Genomic DNA, 21,554 nt, shown 5'->3' with positions numbered 1-21,554 from the left:
TCAGTAATGTTTTAACTAATCAATTTCTTTTTTTAAAATGATGATCAGTGATATTTACTAATTAATTTTAAATAATTAAATATATGATCTGGATACACCAATTATTGACGGGTTAAAAAACTGATTGATCTAATTATTGACATACCTTAGCCCCAATTATTGACACCTATACTGCGCATGCCTAGAATCATCTTCTTATTCTTATTTATCGAAACATATTATTAAGTAATCAATATTATTAAAGTTAATTAATAATAATTTCTATGAATGAATAATTATTATTAAAAATATAACAATTTATTTAAAAACTTATTTAACACTAAAACACGCCGAGTTATTTGACAGTTAAAAGCCTTGAATATAATCGCGTATATAACGTATTTTATACTTAAAAAAAAAAGGCGTCATAGCGCTGTCGACTGGCTGTCAATATGGGATTCACCATAAAAATTATGAACTAGTTATTGACTCCCATTATTTAAATATCATAAAGCATACAATTAATTTCAATTATTTAATTTTATAAATATTTCATATATTGTTAATTAAAAAAAAAAAAAGATCATATAATTACATGAAAAAATTAATTTAAACTCGGCAGTTAAAAAAAATGCTTTTCTAACCAAAGTTGTTAAGAAAATAGACGCTCGTAAGCTGATTTGATGAACTGGTGCTAACTTTATTTTTTTTTAATAATTAATGTTTAATATTTTGAACTGAATGTGATTTTTTTCAATTTTTTAATTAATTAGAATTTAATAAAAATTTATTTGATCGTTATTCTTATTACAGATAATTTAATATATTTAAAAATAATTTAGGGTGTCAATATTTAGACCCCCGTCAATAACTGGGGCTTTTACCTTATTACACATTTTTTTTTTTTTTTTTTTTGAAAAGTAAATTTATTAATTTCTCTCAAAATACATAACAGAATTTCAATAAATATAAAAATTACTTAAAAATACTTTAACATAGCAATACTTACAATTAGTGTAATTTGTACTAACTAGCTACGAGCTGTAGATCTCGTTAGTTATAAATATTAAATAATATAATTTTCTTATTACATAGCTTTAAATTAGAACATTTTATGTTAACATATGAGGTTTTTAAGATGTCAAAAATAAGAAATGTCTCAGATCACATGTAATTGTTGTCCGAGGCGAAGCCGAGGTCAATAAACATGTGATCTGAGACATTTCTTATTTTACTGCCCTAGATGTGTAATATACTATTTTTTTTCAATTATAAAAAATTTTTTGCGATTTCATTTTTAAAATTGAAAAAAAAATTTATGAAAATTAATTTAGTAGATATTTAATAATTTTTAGAACTTTTATTAACAAATAAACTATGGCAAAAAAATAAAAAAACAAAATTAACATGTAGAAATTTAAAAAAATTAAAAATGCAATTTTTTTTTAATAATTTTTTAGAATTAATTTAATTGTTAAAAAAATTTTTTAATTTTTCAAGTGACAGTTAACTTTAATGTCATGAAAAATTATATAATTAAAATTAATAATAGTCAAGTTAGCATGGCAATAAAGTTAGCCGACATCTAAAAATTTTTAGAATTTTTTTTATTGAAAAAATTAGTTTAAAGAAATGAAAAAGTTTCACATATAGAAAGTTTTAAAAATTATACGTGCAATTTCGTAAAAATGTTTTTTTCTTGTAATTTAAGGAGATCCACGCGAAGTAGTCAAGTTTTTAAAACTTCCTGAAAATTTGTAAATTTAATCTACCTAGCCTAATAATTGATAAAAAAAATTGAAAAACAGTAGATTTCCGGGATATTTAATGAAATAATTAGGTTTGAAAATTGTAATTTTTACATGTAGTTAAATGGAGGTTTCACCAGCCGTGTATTTGGTTAAGAATTTAATGCAATTAACGATTTAAAAAATTTTTTTTTTCATTGAATTTGATAGAAAATTTAATAAGCTTTCGATTAAAACAATAAAAAAAGTAGGTTTCCGTACGTTTTACGGAGATATTTTATATTTTTTATAAAAAATCACAAGGAACTTCCGTTCTTTAAATTCTTGTATTTGACTTGGCAACACCGCTTGCGCAGTTACCCGGCGCATAAGTAACCGCGGTTTTTTAAATGCTAGAAAATCTTAGTCATTTTAGTTAGACAGTAAACATATTTTTTTTAATAAAGTAAGTTAAAAATACAAAGATACTTAGGGCCAGTTTTTCAATCCGAGATAAAATTTTTAAAATTTTATCCGAGATAAAAGTACTGTCAATATAATTAAAAAAAAAGAAAATAAATAAATAATTTAGCGACGTGATATTGCTCTCAGTTAGTTCTCCATGAATTTGGTGATTTATTTAAATAAAAAATAAATATAATCATAAAAATAATAATAACCTCTTATTGTGTCATTTTAATTATTTTAAATTAATTAACACAATTATAGATTAATAATAGATATGTCAAACGCAAGATATGAGCTCGAAGAGCTCAAAAGCATAGAACAGCGACCGCTCTGAGCTCGGAGAGCTCAAAATAACACATAAATTGTAATTTGAAGCTCGAAGAGCTCGATAACGTTACAAGTGCAATTAGATATGGAATTAGCGGGAAGTTGCAGGGATGGCCTTCAGTGTCATCCGTATACCTAATTATTATTTTATTTATTTACAATCAGCAAGTTATCACAGTTGGAGATGAATATTTCTGTGACATGCGGCTAATGTTTATTTATTTTAATTAAAAATAAGTGACTGATTCAGGGAGAACTACTCGTATGCACTGATAGAAGGATTTATTTGTATTAAATAATATTTTTTTATATGTAACAAATCATTTATTAGAGACCATTTTTTAATATTAAATAAATATTTCTTAGTATTTAAAATGATTTGTTTGTATTTAATAAATCTGATATTCATTTATTAAATATTAATAAATCTTTTTAAATACTAAGAAATATTTGTTAAGGCCTAAAAAATGGCTTCTAATAAATGATTTGTTAAATATTAAAAAATCTTTTTAACTATAAACAAATCCTTCTATCAGTGTGCAATATCACTGTGCTGAATTATTTATTTTTATTATTATATTCGCAGTACTTTTATCTCGGATAAAATTTTATCTTGGATTGAAAAACTGGCCCTTACAATTAAAAGTTGGAAATCATTTAATCGATGAGTAAGGAATATAATTTAATTAATAGGATTACATGAATAAAATTATATATTTCTTTATAAAAAAATATACATTTGTACGCAATTTAATGCAAAAAATATTTGATAAACCAAACTGTTTTTCACTCTGAATATTTTTAAGAGATAAGGGAATGTCACATTTAAAACACCACAATTCTTTGGCAAGTGGACTTATTTCAACTATTCTTCGACCCCAATCCGTCGAATTTTGTTAGTGAACTTTAGATTTATTATATAGTGCCTCGTATGTTCTTTTTTTAGTAGTTTTAATAAAAAGTGTAGAAAATTTTCCAAAATGCGCTCGCAAATTATGCTGGTTTATCTGAGACATGTTGACAAACAAATAAATTTCAAGATTAGGGAACTGTTGCGGTGTTGTCAAGTGTTTACCGGTAATTCAGAGTGCTATATTTTTTTTAGTCAATTAAATAATTATTAAATGTTAATAATTATTTAATGCGTAAATTTTTCGGAAATTTCCTCAAAAATGTTATTAATTAATTTTGAGATGCATAACAAAAGTATTTCTACGCATTATTTTTTTTTAGACATTCTTTACACTAGCAGGGTACTTGGATTTCCTTAATTGATAAAAAAAAATCTAAAATATTTGAACGTCGGCTAATTTAAATGTCATAAAATTAGCCAACATTGTTAATTTTTTGTTATTTTTTAATTATTAAATTAGAACTAAACAATATTTTTAAAAAATTGCACTTATAGTTCTTGAAGTTTTTTAAAATTGAATTTTTTTTTTGTAATAATTCTTTTAATAAAAAAAAATTTTAAATGTCGGCTAACTAAATTTTCATTTAAAATTAACTATTTAAATCTCAGAGTTTACTTTTTAAATATATTATTATAAAAAAAAAAATGTATTTGTGAAAATTTCTAAATTATTAAAAAAAAATATTTTTAAATAATTTTACAATCCAAAAATTAATAATATAACAAATTAAAAAAAAAATAAATTTCAAGTTATAAAATTTAGTTTATACATTTACTTTATTTATTTTTTTACAAATTAATTACAATATTACACTATTTATAATTACTTACAATTAAATTAAATATAATTATTCATATAAATTAATGCGACTTAAAAAAAAAAAAAAAAAAAAAAAAATCACATGATTGCAAAAAAATCAATTAATCATTTAAATTGACTTTTTAATATTGAAAAATGCCTCGAATTAAAGCTCAAAAATATTCCAATAATATAATCGTATACAAACTGATTAAATTATTCGAATTATTTATCAATTACCAAAAAAAAATGGTTAAAACTTATTTATTAATACAAATTTTTCCTTGGAATTTTATCAAAAAATTTTTTTTTATTAATAAAAAAATTTTAAATCAAGAAATTAGCGCAAAATTTCTTCTCACTTAATCGAGTAATTTAATAAAAAATTACAAAATTATTAAATTAAAGATAAAAAAACCTCAAAATTTAGAATAATTCAACATTACAAGCTGAAAAATGCAATTATTTATAAATTTATTGTACTCGCTTCATGAATTTAATATTTAAATGGTAAAAAAATAATGTTTACGTAAGATCTATGACAATGGAAGTCTCGCCGGTTAAGTCAACCAGTTCAGTCGGTTTCAAAGCATTGTTTGTGCAAGAAGACGACGAGGAAGACGAAGATGATGAGGATGAGGATGAGGATGAAGATAAAGATGAAGACTGGGAAGAGAGAGAAGATGAAGACAGTGATAGTGTTGACGAAGCGGATAAGTTATTTGTCGCTGGCAAATGAGTGTCTGTTATACTGACGAAATTTTTTTTCTGATACCCTGACGTTGTTGGATATGAATCTACTCTATTGCAAAAAGCCTCTAGCTCTTGCGCAAATGTATCTATGTGATTTGAAGGCTGAAAAATAAAAAAGATTGTTAGTATTTTGTTCTAAAAAGTTGGATGGAGATTTAAAAATTTATGTAGAATTTTTTTAGATTTTAATTTAGAAAAATAAAAATTTTTACTCTAAAAATTTTATTTTTTATTTATTTAGAAAATTTGAAATTTTTAAAAAATTGAGAAATAAATAAAAATTAGATTTTATTAAAAAATTTTAGCTATAGACAAACAATTCATTTTCTTAAAAAATTTCATTGTTTTTTTAATCTGAAATTTAAAAAAAAAAATAATGTAAAATATTATTAAAATAAATTTGTAAAATTTTTAATTAAGGTAAATTACCCAGTACTTGAACACTTATAAAAATAAGACCAGTACTTGAACAGACTTTTTGAATTGTTGTAATACAAAATCCGTATATTTATTATAAGTAATAGGCACATGGTATAATTATTCAATGATACAGTAATTGATTTCTGTAAGTTTTTTTAATTATAAATCAAAACAATTTTTGTTAACTTAAAAGTTGACGTGTCGAGAATTGCCGATAGATGCTATTTTTTTCATGAAAGAGGTACTAAACCGTAAACCGAACAATCAGTAAAAAAAACGGTATGTCATCATTTCAAGTAAAAAAAAAATTGTACCACCCAATGAAATAGTCTTTTCTAAATAATACATATTTTTTGCAAAGACAGAAACTATTATTTTTATATTAAATTTTAGCGTCTAATGATATCTCCAAATTTTCAAAGCGGTACCCAGAACTTGAACAAGCTGGGGCCGTGTAATTTTAACAGCACTCTAATCTCTAATAGATTTATAGACTAGTGATCAGCATTGTGATTTGTATTAATTACTGCAAATTAAATAAATTTTACAGCTAAAAATTAGTGTAGTAAAAAATTATTGAACGTTTTGAATTGAGTTTTTTTGATTTATAATTGAAAATTTGCTTTGTCATTCATAAAAAATGTAATTAAAAAATTAAATACAAATATTTCTCATTTTTAAATGAACATATTAAATATTCATAGTATTATTTTTAATATTAATCAATAATATGTTATAATTCTTTAGATATTTCAATAAAACGTTGAAAATTTTTGATGTGCCTATTGCCATATATTTTATTAGTTCAACTACTGCTCCCGAAGTGTTCAGCTACTACGGCTTGTCAGAATTGATTGTTCAATTACTACTCCTTTGATAGTCTATCTTAAAAACGTTGTCAAAATCTAAATATTCAATTATCTTTGTTATTTTGCGCTTCAATCAATTTAAAATTGTTTATATTTTCATGAAAATCACTAATTTGAACTAATAATTTGTAACGTCCACGTTTTCAAAATATAATTATCTAATTAGTCCCCGGCTCGAAATTTGCTCACCGGAGTCCAGGGTCATAAACGGGGATCACATTATTAATAACAAAATATAAACAAAACACTTGATTTTAAATAAATCAAAGAAAAAGGAAACCTCTTTATTGGCCTGATCATGTTAATGAACGATATAAACAATATAAGCAAATTAAACAATATAAACAATACATTAGAACACTCTTTTCACACATATTTGCGGTTCAAAATCATTAACGCGGTTCAAAATCAAGAAAACAATATAAGCAATATACACTAATACAATAAAAACTTTCTATCCAAACATACACGACGGTATTCACGGTTCAAACTCAAAAAAACGCGGTCTATAAAATACTAACTAGTTTCCCAGTAACACCCCCTCCTCCCTCAGGGCGACTAGCCGTCATCCCTGGGGGGTTCTAAACTCTACCCTGAGAGCAAGTGGAGAGTATCCTCCTCGCTCCTACCTACACGGCTTATGATCACCTACCGTACCTCAGCTGAAGGCTTCGGCACGGGGAGTAGCACTTTCATCCAGTCGGTTCACGATACTTACCTGGGCCTTGGTCATACTTCAGGTAGAGTATCATCCTCTAGAATTACTTGGTGAAGAGTATTCGTCCGAGTAATTTTCCCGAGAAAGAATTGCCTTTTCGTGCCAAAATTTTGGACTTTATCATACTAGTATACGTTGCGCGCAAGCGCGCGTGTGAATTTAGTATGGAGTTATCTATATTTTCATACTTATGATATATTTGACCAATCACGTTACGAATAGTTTGTCTAATTGTGTATATTTTCATATTTTTCATCTAAATTATAAGAGTGGATATATTTGACCAATCACGTTACGAATAGTTTGTCTAATTGTGTATATTTTCATATTTTTCATCTAAATTATAAGAGTGGATTTAAAATTTTTACTTAAATCGAACGAAATTGGAAATTTATCGCCATCTGTCCGGCGTCATCGAACGAGCATTTAAAAATAATTATTTATTATTTTAATCGCAATTTCCTTCATTTTCTATCCATTCGTCTCGCCAAATTCTAAGTTTTTATTTTTGAAACTAAATTCTTTATTATTTTAATCGTAATTTCCTTCATTTTCTATCCATTCATTTCGCCAAATTCACAATTCTTTATTATTTTAATCGCAATTTCTTTCATTATATATCCATTCGTTGATTTTCCATACTAAATTGTCCTCGGGACTTATAAAATCTTCGCTTACCTAAATTATTTCTTACAAAATAATAATCATCATTTCTTTCATTTTATATCCATTCATCGCTTTCCCATACTAAATCTTGTTCGGAACTTAGAATAATTTTCCCAGTCTTTTAATTTCTTTTGCTAGATTAATTCGCTCAGCTTCATAATAATTTCTCACACGCTTAATTTCTTAATTTAATCATACCTTCGGTAACAATAATATAATATTATTAACTAAATAAATACAATAATTAAACAATAATCGCCGCACTAATAACAATAATTGTTTCTATTAATTTTTAAGTAATTAATAAAAATAAACTAAAATACTCAAATACAAAAAGTGAAATCTGGGTCATAAATTACATCTTTATATATTAAAAGTACGGTCAAATACGTTTTACTTTAAAACCCGTTCAACTACCAGGTACTTTACCTTAATAGGTTTATAGACTAGTAATCAGCATTGTGATTTGTATTAATTACTGCAAATTAAATAAGTTTTATAGCTAAAAATTAGTGTAGTAAAAAATTATTGAACGTTTTGAATTGAGTTTTTTTGATTTATAATTGAAAATTTGCTTTGTCATTCATAAAAAATCTAATTAAAAAATTAAATACAAATATTTCTCATTTTTAAATGAACATATTAAATATTCATAGTATTATTTTTAATCATCAGTGTGTTCGATGAAAAATATTTAAAAATTTTGTATTAAACTAGTTTAATGTTACAATTAATTTCAAAGTAGTTTTACTAATTTATGAATTTTTATGTCGGTACAGTAGTTGTACCCATGAAATATTGGCCGTAATTCGATAGAATTATTGATTGTCGCGCTAAGTAATATCGCGGGAAAAACTACAGTCAACGCTCTCTGTATTGGACCTCTCTATATTTGACCGCTCTCTGTATTTGACCACATTCTTCCTCTTTATTTGACGATTTTACACAGCTCTTATGGACAAGGACGAGTCAAATACAGAGAATGGTCCTGTACGGGCGAGTCAAATACAGAGAGCGTTGACTGTAGTAGCATTGCGACATCTGCGATTCACTATGGGGCTAGCGGCAATGCTGTCACGTCAAGCCTCCTATGCGCCCGTGTAATAGACGCAAAGATTTTGGTACCATACAGTATAATAGATAATCCTATATGCATAGGGCTTATAGCAATGCAATACAACGACATAGGGATATCCGCAATGTATTTCTTTCCGTGTACTGCGGCTTGTCAGAATTGATTGTTCAATAACTACTCCTTTGATAGTCTATCTTAAAAACGTTGTGAAAATATGAATATTAAATTATTTTTGTTATTTTGCGCTCTAATCAATTCAAAATTGTTTATATTTTCATGAAAATCACTAATTTGAACTACTAAATACATCTCAGGGTGGCGACTGAACACTAATTTCAAAATTCCCTGACTTTTCCATGACTTCTCCCTGACCGAAAATAAAATTCCAGAACCTACAAAAAAATAATTGTTATTCAAATTGTAACGGAGTACACGGGGCCTTCTTTATCCAGAGAAGGTCTCCGATTCGGGCTAGTCATTTATCGACTGATTCCCCAGAGCGCTGTGCTCCGACCCTGATAGCCAAAGTTTCAGACCAACCAAGTTGGTGTGAGATAGTTGCCACCAATTTAGCGACAACTTGCGGTCAACTTCCGAATTTGTAACTGTTGGTGTCAAGTTGGCTACAAGTTTCTGAGAAAAACAAGACCAATCTACTGCCGCAATATGTCGCCAAATTTCTTGAGAAACTTGTCGTCAACTTGGTGCGAAAGAGTTTCGAAAGCAATTTTTGCCGACAACTTGGTGTCAACTTGGTGAACAACCGAGTTCATTTCCAAGACTTGCCGTCAACTTGGTGACAAGTTGCGGCAGTACAGTCGACGCTCTCTGTATTGGACCTCGCTGTATTTGACCACATTCTTCCTCTGTATTTGACGATTTTACACAGCTCTTGTGGACAAGGACGAGTCAAATACAGAGAATGGTCCTGTACTGGCGAGTCAAATACAGAGAGCGTTGACTGTAAATCGACGGAAAGTTGCGACCAACTTGGCTATCAGGGGAAGTACTTGTGCCTCTAGCTATAAGTTAGTGAGTAAGTCCCCAAGGGGGAAGCGCTGGCGCGGAGAGTGAGTGGGGAGAGAGCCGAGGAAGAAAGAAACTCACCAACAAGATTCAGAAGATTCATCGTGACCGAACAGTCCAGCCAAGTAGACACGCAAAAAGTAATAAACAGCTATCCCAGGTAATTATTTTATTTCGCTCGACTCTTGTGGAACGAAGCGATAAAACTTTATTAATTATATTGCTTACTAGGCCTTTCTGTCAGCTTGCATTAGTTAATTGAATTTGTAATAAGTACTAATGCCGATTTGCAGTTACAGGTAAAATATTTGCTGGGGAGTAAGTGACGCGACGCGGTGACCAAGGCTTTGCCGCCAGACCAAGTAACTCCTATTCTACTCACCGAGGAGATTTTAGTACCAGCATCGAGACGAGGAGTTTGCAGCTCGACGAGGGAGTGCACAATTAAAATCATAATAACTCCAGGTACAACTATTATGTCTAAATAATCTCTCGGTGGTGCGGCGTCAGCCAGGCACTCAAATCGGCTGAAGGTCATCGCCATTTCGCGTTCGGTCGCAATCATTAGATTAAGAATTTAGTCACTAGAATTTACTTGAAATATTGTATAGAATTCATTAATCAAAAATCTTTAGAATGTCATTAAGAATTTAGTCATTATAATTTACTTAAAATATTATTTGGAATTTATTTATTTAGAATTAATTTATCAGAAATACTTAGAATGTTACCAGAAAATGATTAAGAATTTATTTAACATAATATTCAGAATAAATTTAAGAATAATCGAGACAAGTCCAGAAGCAAAATCAGAATAAAATTAAGAATGAATTTAAGAACAAGTCAGAAATAAAAGTACTAAATATTTAATTAATAAAACCAGGAATTATTTCGGTTCATTAATTTACTACGTAGGCAGAGTTTGGATTGACTTTACTAGGAATACTTTCGGTTGGTCAATTCATGACTTCGGTGCCATGTAAAACAAATTTTCTTTGGTAATTGAGTTTAAGTGAATTTATCTAATTAATTGCATAAAGTAAAATCAGTAAAACGTTTTAGAGAAGTTTTAGTAAAATCATTTGAAGTTAAATTAATTTAAATCAGTAAAATAAATTATAATAAAAATTTAATTGCTCAAAATAAAATTTGTTTGTAATAAAATTAGAATCAGTCAAAATCACTAAAATTGTTAATGTAAATTATTTAATTGAAAGTAGAAAATAAAACTGGTAAAAATTCGTCAGAGAAAAAATTACACCAAAAACTTGCGACAGAGACGCAAGAGCGAGCAAGAGCGTTAGCCATCTTGTCCCGCGCGAAGCGCTGAGTAGAGGACACTCAAGGTCGAGACTAAAATCTTACTGTGTTGCTAGGCAGAATATAATCCTCAAATAAAATAAAATAAATGCTAAGTTTTTCAACCAAATACAATAGAAAGTAAAATGAAATAATTTAGGTAAAATAAAACTCGGTTATTCAAGGACAAGTAAAATAGTTTAGTCAAAATAAAACAAACAAAATCAATTGATGAATTTTTAGTTAATAAAAATTGAGTTTTTAATTAAATAAATAATTCTTAAATTCTGGGAAAATAATTCGGACTAAAATTATAAACGACCTAATAAAATATTTAATAAATTCTGGTAAAATAAATTAAGTAAATTTAATGTTAAAACTTGGAAAAATTCATTGGTAAAATCTCGGAAGTAACCAAACATTGTTGGCAGATTATGAAGACCTCTGTCAATAGATTTTAATCTATTAATTCAAGATACGAAGACCTCTTGTAATTAAATATTTATTGTTGTATTATTAAGACCACGGCAATAAATTAGTTAACGATTTTAATTTGAAATTTGGAATTAGGATTTATAATTAAGTTGGGATGAATGGAATAGTAATTTTGGGAAATAAATATCCGAACAAAAACAGTTTTACTGTAAAAAAAATCGCGCCAAGTCCACGTTCATAAGACTATTAAGAAAAAAAAAATTTTTTTTTTTCTTTACAAAAAGATATAAAATAGAAAAATTAAAAAATCCAAGTAACCGATATGATTGTATATGATTTTCGGAAATTAAAAAAAATTTTGTTGTAAATTTAAAAATTAAGAAAAAAATTTTGGAACGTATTTAGTGTGCGTGGTTGCAAAATATTTTACTTTTAATGAAATTCGTAAAATCTATTTACTAGGACTTTAAAAAAATTGAAATACACAATGACGCACACCAAGTACGTTCCAAAATTTTTTTTTTAATTTTCAAATTTACAATAAAGTTTTTTTTAATTTCTGAAAATCATATACAATCATATCGGTTACTTGGATTATTTAATTTTTGTATTTTATATCTTTTTGTAAAGAAAAAAAGAAATTTTTTTTTTCTTAATAGTCTTATGAACGTGGACTTGGCGCGATTTTTTTACAGTGAAACTGTTTTTGTTCGGATTTCAGTATTTTTTGTAATTATAATAAAAATTTGCAATTGGTACTAAATTAAATCTCAAGTTGGCTGCATTTTTTATAGCAAACTATCCCCTTGAAGCTACAGTTTATGTAAAAATAATTGCAGCGCACCCTGGCGGGTGTAGATGCAAGCTGTGAAATTTGTTTTTTAACTGTAGTTTCTCATCTATTGGAGGATTACCATGCATTCTCGAATTACTTAGTCTGTGGCATGTCACTTTTTACATCGAAAAAAAGTTAGGATCGAAATTTTTGAGCTTGCTATAGTTTGTGCTGATAAAATTTAATAATTTCAAGTAAATTAATGGTTATAATTGAATATAATTAATTGATATCAGTAAAATAAAGTATGAATTACTGTTATAATATAAAATTTAGGAACAAGAAGTACCGTCGAATTAAATAAAATTTTGCAACCTCGAAATACCGTTCTGCTTACAGTAAACACACTCGGTAGTCTGGCGCTCCGTATACAACGGATTTGAACGGAACTTGGCGCCAGATTCTACCGAATCTGTGGATATAAATTTTAATCTGTAAAATCCGGGGAAATATTTAGTGTGTTTGGAAATTAATTAATAGTGTGGGTGCGTTATTATTAAGTATATATATAAGTATATATATAAGTATATATATAAGTTATTATTAAGTATATAGGTTAGTATTAAGTATTGTAGTGTTGCCTAGGGATTCATGGTATCCTCCTCTGTTTCCTGGGCACACTTAGAGTCATTTGCATAGACGCCCAGGTGAGGGTGCAATAGGCGTAAGATGGAAAATTAAATATTGTGGGTATGTGTGGAAAATATTATTGCAGTGTAGCCTAGGGACTCATGGTATCCACCTCTGCTTCCTGAGCGCACTTAGAAGCCGTTGTAGAGACGTCGGATTTGGGGTACAATGCACGCAGAAAAAATTTTGTTAAAATAACCTAAGATATGTTCTAGTAACAAATACATTTGTTAACATAGGGATAACAAATTATATGTTAAAATAACAAAATTTAGGTTATAGCAAGTTATTGATATGTTATAACAACAAAACAATTTGGTTACTATAGCACAATCTTTAAGTAGATTCGACAAAATAATTTAGTTGGTATAACAAATTTTTTTATTGAAACAGCAAAATTATTCTATTAAAATAACATAGTATATTACACACCTAGGGAAGTAAAGTAAGAATGTCTCAGATCACATGTAATTGTTGGCCGAGGCGAAGCCGAGGTCAACAAACATGAGATCTGAGGCTTTCTTATTTACTTCCCGTGGAGTGTATACTATTTTTTGCTCGACGAAGGCAGAAAGGGCAACTTCGTTTAGCGCAGCAGGCCGAAAGTTGACGCTTTCTGCCCGTCGAGCAAAAAATAAATTTACATTAAAAGTTATAATAAATTTTATAAGAATCCATAATTTAAAAATATGCTATAATCAGTGATATCTGATTTGGAAAATATTTTAGCAACAAATTAGTTTTGTTATTGCAATAGAATGATTTCGTTAGGACAACAAATTGATTTGGTGATTTAACAGACTGGTTTGTTAGTACAACTTGAAACATTTTGTTAATGCGACTAATGGATTTGTTACTATAACTATACTCATTTGTTACCAGAACATATTTTTCAGTTATCCCATCTTTTGTTATTTCAATAAAATCATTTTTATGCGTGTGGTAGTAAGCTAGAAACCGCGGTATAGACGCTCCATAAGAGGGTATCCTCGGGATTAAGTTTATTTGATATTTTGTAAGGGGGTTTTATTGTATATTAAGGGTTGGTTAAATAAAATAAATTTCTTTTAATAATTTCTGTATCCTTCCTAATGATCTCTCACGACCCTGAGACTTCACTCCATGTTCTGGTCTAGTTTCTGGATACTGTGCGAAAAATCCAGTGGCGCCCTAAATAAATTTAGGGGCGACCAAGAGAGCGGTAGATTCCCGTTTCAAAATATTTGTTATAATTGCAAATTATTTTAAAAATAATTTTTGTATGCTAGAATTCATATCTAATATCCAGGATTGAGTAAAAATTTGGAACTATAAATTATGTTATACTTTTTTGCAGATTTTCAACTATTCAAAAAAGATCAGTTTCTTTCGATTAAATGTTTATAACTTTTGAAAATACAATAATTGATATTATTATTATCATTAATCTTTGAGAAGTTATACTTCTTTTTTATTATTAATTATCTATACATTTAGTTTTTTTACTATTATTGATCGCAAAAAAGAAGAAATATAAATTAAGAAATTAAATAACATCGATTAATATTAAACATTATCTACAGTATGATTTTTAGAATGCTATAGAAATAATTTATTATTTCTACAGCATTTTAGTTTATTTTTTAAATTAAACTAGAAATTTCCCTGACCCAAGTTAAAACTCCCTGACTTTTCACTGACTATTCCAGAAATTTCAAATTCCCTGACATTTCCAGGTTTTCCAGGCCAATCGCCACCCTGACATCTTTATTTATTAAAAGTGGGGTCAAATACATTTTACTTTGAAACCTGTTTAACTACTGGGTATTTTATATTATTATTTTTCCATTTAAATATTAAAATCAATGACTCATTATTTATAACTCTGTGAATACTTAATACTTAAAGCATGAAGAATTAAATTCGTCATGATTAAAAAAATTTTCAATAAAAGTCAAGCAAAATTTTTCTCGAAGCAAAATAATAATAAAATAATTACCATAAGTCTTTTGTTAGGTTGTCCATACTCAGGAGTGGAGCTTTTTCTTTTAAAAAAAGAAAACATATTACTGTTGTGCATTGGTTCATTTTCCTTGTTTTCCCGAGACTTTATCACCAAGTTAAAGGGAAAGGCCGGCTCGGAGCGACTAGGGGACTGATCCAGTCGAATATCATCCAGGTCGGGCAATGTTGACATCAATATCGAGTCATTGTTTATGGTAGAAGTTGTCACTGGAGTTTTCGCTCGAGCCAACATGTGCTGGAGACTTTCTGCTTCCTGGAGCTTAGTCATATACTTCGCTTCTGATAAGGCCAGTTGTTCTTGGAGCTTGTCGATTCTCGCGTTGTTTTGGCTTATCGTCATCTCATGCTTCAGCGCCATTGATTTGTAATGCTCGGCGGCAGTTTGTTCGAGGCTTAAGAAGCTGAAAATATTTATTTTATTTTAGATTTTATTTTTTTTTTAATCTGCATTATTAAGAGAATAAAAAAAATTTTGTGTCCAGGATAATCATATGATAAAATCGGTTTTTTTAGTGAAATTGAGTGTCATTGCAAAGGTCTTGATTTAAATTTGTGCCTTTTCAAGGTTTTATATCATTCTCACTGATAGTTAATTTATTATAAGTATTTAGGCTGCATTCGAAAATACTCTATCTCTAGATACATAATTAAGAAATGACCTTGTATCTTGTGAACTATTGACATTTTTAAAAATATAAGCTCATCCCGATGATACACTCATTGAGACCTTTCATTTGAGTACCCACATCAATTTTTCATATATTTATATATATTATATATATGTATATATGAAAAATATATCAAAATGCATGTGGGTACTCAAATGAAAGCTCTTGATGAGTGTAACATTGGAATGAGCTTATATATTTAAAAATGTCGATATTTAAGGAAGTACAGTGTAATTTAACAAAAGTAATTATTTAATGTAAGAAATGACCTTCTGTCTTGTGAACTATTGACATTTTTAAAAATATAAGCTCATTCCGACATTAAACTCATCAAGACCTTTCATTTAAGTACCCACATCAATTTTTCATAGATTATATATATATGAAAAATATATTAAAAAGCATGAGGGTACTCAAATGAAAGCTCTTGATGATTGTAACATCAGGATGAGCTTATATCTTTAAAAATGTCAATATTTAAGGAAAATACAGTGCAATTTCATAAAAGTCATTATTTAATAAAGCAAGGTCGCTAGTATTCTTTAATGTTACAAGCAGTAAGCCAGTGTTTTAGTCACAGTACATAAGACGATATGATACTTGAAGTTTACGTACATATAAATTAGATTCGGAAAAATTTATTTAGGCTGCATTCGGAAGTGCTCTAGGTCTAGTTACATAACTAAGAAATGACCTTGTATCTTGTGAACCATTGTTATTTTTAAAGATATAAGCTTATCCCGATGTTACACTCATCGAGACCTTTCATTTGAGTGCCCACATCAATTTTTCATATATTTATATATATTATATATGTATATATGAAAAATATATGAAAATGCATGTGGGTACTCAAATGAAAGCTCTTGATGAGTGTAACATCGGAATGAGCTTATATATTTAAAAACGTCAATAGTTAAGAAAGAACAGTAGAATTTAACAAATATCTTGTGATCTATTGACATTTTCAAAAATATAAGCTCACCCTGACATTACACTCATCGAGACCTTTCATTTGAGTACCCACATCAATTTTTCATATATTTATATATATTATATATATGTATATATCAAAATGCATGTGGGTACTCAAATGAAAGCTCTGATGAGTGTAACATCGGGATGAGCTTATATCTTTAAAAACGTCAATAGTTAAGAAAGTATAGCGGAATTTAACAAAATTAATTATTTAATGAAGCAAAATTTTATTTATTTATGGTTTACAAGTCACGGCAGTCACATAGTGACTGCAAGGATGATAGTTATATGAAAAAGTGAGATTGTCAATTGATAGAGTGAAAATATTACAACGTAAATTCGGTAATTTAAAATGCATTAGAAGACCATTAGATAAAAGCACTTTTAATTATAGGAATTATTAACCGTTTAGTTTTCAAAAAGAATTTTATTATAGTATTATATATTTGAGGATTTTAATGAGTTGTCTAATCGTTGAGCAAACAATTTAAAGAGAATAAAAAAAATTTTTTTTTAACTCCAAATTACTGATAAAAGAAATTTTGATATTTAATTTAAAAATGTTTTTATAAAAAAAAAATTCAATATTTAATTTAAAAATTAATTTTTATAAAAAATTATAAATTAATATTACAGTTGAAGAAAAATAAAATTTTATGATTCAGCAGACCTTTGAGGGCCCAAAGAGTTCTGAAGTATATTTAATAAATTTTTTGGAGTTTGTAATAAATATACCAGAGTCAATATACTTGAGTCATTTTCAGCTACTAGGACTTGTAAATTAAAATTTCAGGTAGAAAAATAAATTCAGGGGCGTTGAAATCCCCAAACAGGATAAATTTGTTACCAACGTTTAAGGGGGAGTTTACAGTACACTGGAAGTATGAAAATTATAAATTTAAAATTAAAAAAAAAATTGTGTGACCACATTATAAAATATGGAAAGATAAGATAAGTTGAATTCATAAGAATTATTCTCAATTGGCAATTCATTGAATAATTATAAAAGGTTTTTATAGGAATGTTCTCGGAAATTTATACAATAGCCTCATTGAAACTCAAAATGTTGAAAAGACATTTTTTATCATAATAAATTTTGTTCTTAAATTAATTACTTCATTATGAATTTACTGTAAAAATATTTTAATTTAAAAAAATATAATTAATCAGAAAAAAAAAAGAATTAACTTATGATTTTTTTTTTTTTAATTAAAAAATGTTAAGAAATTAATTCTAAAATAATTTTGAGAATATAAATTAATGTTTTTAAATTACCAGAGATTTGAAAAATTATTGAAATTTTCTCCAACAAAAAAAATTTAGTAATTATTTACAATTTTTATAACTTTTTTGCCCTTAAAAGTTGAAAAAAATTTTGGCTTTCATGTTTTTGAATAAAATTTCTATTCTATCTTTTCCTAATATTTTTGATATATATATATATTTTTTTTAAGGTACATAAAAAAAACGAACACAATTTTCTATAAAATTTATAAATTTTTTTGAAAATTGTGAGTCAACTTTTTTTTTTTTAATTGTTCATTTTTTATATATTTTTCAAAAAAAAAATATATCAATAAAATCAAATAGAAATTTCGTTAAGAAAAATAATAATTAAAATAGTTAACCCCACTTGTAAATATTTACCAAAAATTTAAATAAAAAAAAATCGTATAAAAATTCTTAAAAAATTCTTTGAATTTAATAAAAATATTTAAACCTCTAAATAAAATTAAAGTCTACTAATTTTCCTAAAATAAATAATAATAATTATAAATAATAATCTTAGGAATAATGTTTAATAATAATAAAGTTAGTCGATATTTTAAATTTTTGATTTTGTTTAATTTATTAAATTATAACTAAAAAATATTTTTTTTTCAAATTGCACTTAGTTTTTCAAATGAAATTAAAAAAAAAATTTTTTTGTATTAATTTTGTCAATTAAAAAAAATTCTAAAAATTTTTAGATGTCGGCTAACTTTATTCTCATAAATAAATAAATATATAAAAAAAATTGTCCTTACTTCCTGCAACTATCAAGCTCGCCCTTCAATTTAACAGTTTGCTCTAGGTAATATTTTCTCTCATCACAAGCGGCCTTGTGGCCCTTCAACTGATCTTCCAAAGCAAAAACGACAACGTCGAGTTTCCGGACCTCCTTAGCCTGGGTTATGAGGTCGCGATCCAGCGCGTTAATTCTCAACTCATAATTTTTTTTCTGCGTTGTCAGCGTTTGTATCTAATTTACAAAATAAATATTAAATTCCAGGATTTAAAATAACAATAATAAAAAATCAAGAAAGAATTTAATCTCAGTTGATTTTTAATTAGTCAACGAGGCCGATAAAAATTATCTCGTTATTTTTTTCCATAAAAAACAATGAATATTTATGACACTGAAGTTAGCAGACGTCTAAAAATTTTTAATTTCTTTTTATTTATTAAATTACAACTAAAAAAATATTTTTAAAAAATTGCACTTATAGTTTTTCAAGTTTTTTATATGTGAAATTTTTTTTTTGATTGTTTAATTGAAATTTTTTCATTGAAAAATTTTGAAATGTCGGCTAACTTCATTTTCATGAATATTTAAATAATAAACAATAAATTGGATTTAAAAAAACAACCTGAGACTCTTGGAAGCGTGTTAAATATTGCAATTTATCAATCTGCTCTTGTAATACTGCTGGGTCATCTTGTATGGTGTCGTCATTTGTAAAATTTATATAAAGACGACGAATTTGGGTTGAGTTAACATCTTTACGACATTCTGGACATGTTGGAGACCTGATTATTAAAAATAAACAATTTATTTTATTTATTTTTACAAAAATATTCGACCAATAATTAAAAATTAACGCGCAAATGCGACAGTGCTGTGAGAATAAGAAAATGGTTGGAGAAAAAAAAATGTATGGCATGAAAAGCTGAAGGAAAAAAATACAATAAAATTCTAACCTCTCGATCCACTCGTTGAGGCACTTATTGTGAAAAATATGACCGCAGTCAGTTGCTATAATATTGTGGGTGGCTTGTAATCGCACCCAGCAAATCACACACGAACAATTCATGACGACATTAATTATTTTTGTTTTTTTTTTTTAGTATTCTGTAAATTTCACTTCACTAAAACTTGAACTTTTCAAGGAAAATTATCTCCTGGTTGTAATTCACTGGTGACTGCACTTCTCACACGAAGAAAAGACCGAAAATATAGAAAATATAAAATATAGGAGCTAGTTTTGTGAGCAGGAGACCCTTTGTGAACAGTTTGAGATGTAGGTGTAAGTCCAGTCAGCGCTGACAGTGCTACACTGTACTCAATTTCAGCTTTCAGCTCACTTTTTCGTCGTGCTTCATCGCTTTTGTCGATAATGTATCGACTTGGGGGCATTGTTATTTTGTTTTTATTTTTTTTTTTATTGTTATTATTATTATTATGCTTTACTTGTACACCTCTCGGTTTTTACAAGGCTGATTCCTCTTTTTCTCCTAGCTCTACGCTTTTTCTATTTCTCATATTGGACCTCAGCAAGTCCCACCTGACATTTCATTTCTACTTTTAATTTTTGCGGCTGTGGACCGACTTGTGCTTTCTGGACCGTATTCACCCTGAACCTCACCTTCTCAGGCTGTTGGAACAGAATCATGGGGAAACCACAGAGAAAACCCATGATAGTACAGTCGGAGATGGGCTAAGTCTACAGTGATTGATAAGAAACTCTTCTTTATCGACCACTGGAGCATTAGGCCCCTCTCCTAGTGTGCAGAGATCCCTCGCGCTAGTCAACGCTGACTAAAGTGGTCACCCATTCAAGTTGTGGCTTAAGAGCGGTTGATAGTTGATTTGCAAACGTGTTTTCTCATGTTTGTGATAACATTTAGAAAAAAAACGCTTCGCTCTTCGATAGATAATTAAATTATCTATCGAAGAGCGAAGCGCTTTTTTGAGAAATTTTCATTTATTTATGCATAAAATGCGTTTTAAGATTCCATTTGTTGTACAAGTATGACAGAGATACTTTCGTTTGTCCAATAGAGGGCGAGAGAGAGAAAAAATGTAAACCCTTCTTAAATGTGTGATCGCCCAAGTCAGACGTGTGCTCGCCCGGCTATCTCTGCCACTTTCAGAGGCTGGCAACGTAACGTAACGCACATATTTTTAATCCACAGATTCGGTAGAATCTGGCGCCAAGTTCCGTTCAAATCCGTTGTAAACGGAGCGCCAGACTACCGACTGTGGTTACTGTAAGCATAACGGTATTTTGAGGTTGCAAAATTTTATTTAATTCTACGGTACTTCTTTTTCCTAAGTTTTATATTATAACAGTAATTCATGCTTTATTTTACTGATATTAATTAATTATATTCAATTATAACAATTAATCTACTTGAAATTATTAAATTTTATCAGCACAAACTATAGCAAGCTCAAAAATTTCGATCCTGACTTTTTTTCTATGTAAAAAGTGACATGCCACAGACTAAATTATTCGAAAATGCATGGTAATCTTCCAATAGATGGGAAACTACAGTTAAAAAAATATATTTCACAGCTTGTATCTACATCCGCCAGGCTGCGCTGGAATTGTTTTTACATAAACTGTAGCTTCAAGAGGATAGTTACATATATTCAACTAATTAAAATAGTTAATTAAAGAACAAATGAGTAATTTCGGAAGAGAACAAACGTATTTTATATACGAACAATCGAAAATAAATATTTAAGAGTCATTATTGACGGAAAAATATTAAAAATTGCAATAGGGGGGCTAACTTGAAGGTATATTTTTAATTAATTTTTTTTAAATAAATAAATGGAGAACAAACAATTATTAATAGCGAACAATTAAGAACAAACGATGAACAAACGACTTAATAGAAAAAAAAGTCGAAAATAGAAAAAAAATAATTTTTGAGGGGCTAACTTTGGTGACCTAGGATAGTTTGCTATAAAAAATG

At 28.0% G+C, this 21,554-nt stretch overlaps 1 protein-coding gene across 1 annotated transcript; it reads right to left on the bottom strand.

The window, feature by feature from the left end:
- Positions 1 to 4,645: 4,645 nt before the first annotated feature.
- Positions 4,646 to 19,977, bottom strand: LOC123266999 (uncharacterized protein DDB_G0271670-like). The gene is made up of 5 exons (XM_044731465.1): positions 19,551 to 19,977; positions 19,220 to 19,379; positions 18,617 to 18,831; positions 14,918 to 15,344; positions 4,646 to 5,068 (listed from the first exon to the last, which is right to left on the bottom strand). Exons 1-5 carry the CDS (start codon positions 19,661 to 19,663, stop codon positions 4,739 to 4,741), a joined length of 1,245 nt encoding a protein of 414 aa, XP_044587400.1. The 5' UTR covers positions 19,664 to 19,977; the 3' UTR covers positions 4,646 to 4,738.
- Between the last annotated feature and the right edge of the window lie 1,577 nt (positions 19,978 to 21,554).

The sequence above is a fragment of the Cotesia glomerata genome, linkage group LG6, assembly GCF_020080835.1.
Source record: "Cotesia glomerata isolate CgM1 linkage group LG6, MPM_Cglom_v2.3, whole genome shotgun sequence".
Taxonomy (NCBI): domain Eukaryota; kingdom Metazoa; phylum Arthropoda; class Insecta; order Hymenoptera; family Braconidae; genus Cotesia; species Cotesia glomerata.
Note: the sequence above shows the minus strand (reverse complement) of the source record. Positions and strands in the feature narration are given on the sequence as shown.

What these genes read in the sequence shown, in the direction of transcription:
- LOC123266999 (XM_044731465.1), bottom strand. Translation starts at nt 19,663, where the DNA reads ATGAATTGTTCGTGTGTGATTTGCTGGGTGCGATTACAAGCCACCCAC. An exon ending in GAGCTTGATAGTTGCAGGAA is followed by an intron (nt 15,345 to 18,616) that starts GTAAGGACAATT and finishes AAATATTTTCAG; the next exon opens with CTTCTTAAGCCTCGAACAAA. An exon ending in AACCTAACAAAAGACTTATG is followed by an intron (nt 5,069 to 14,917) that starts GTAATTATTTTA and finishes TTTATTTTTCAG; the next exon opens with CCTTCAAATCACATAGATAC.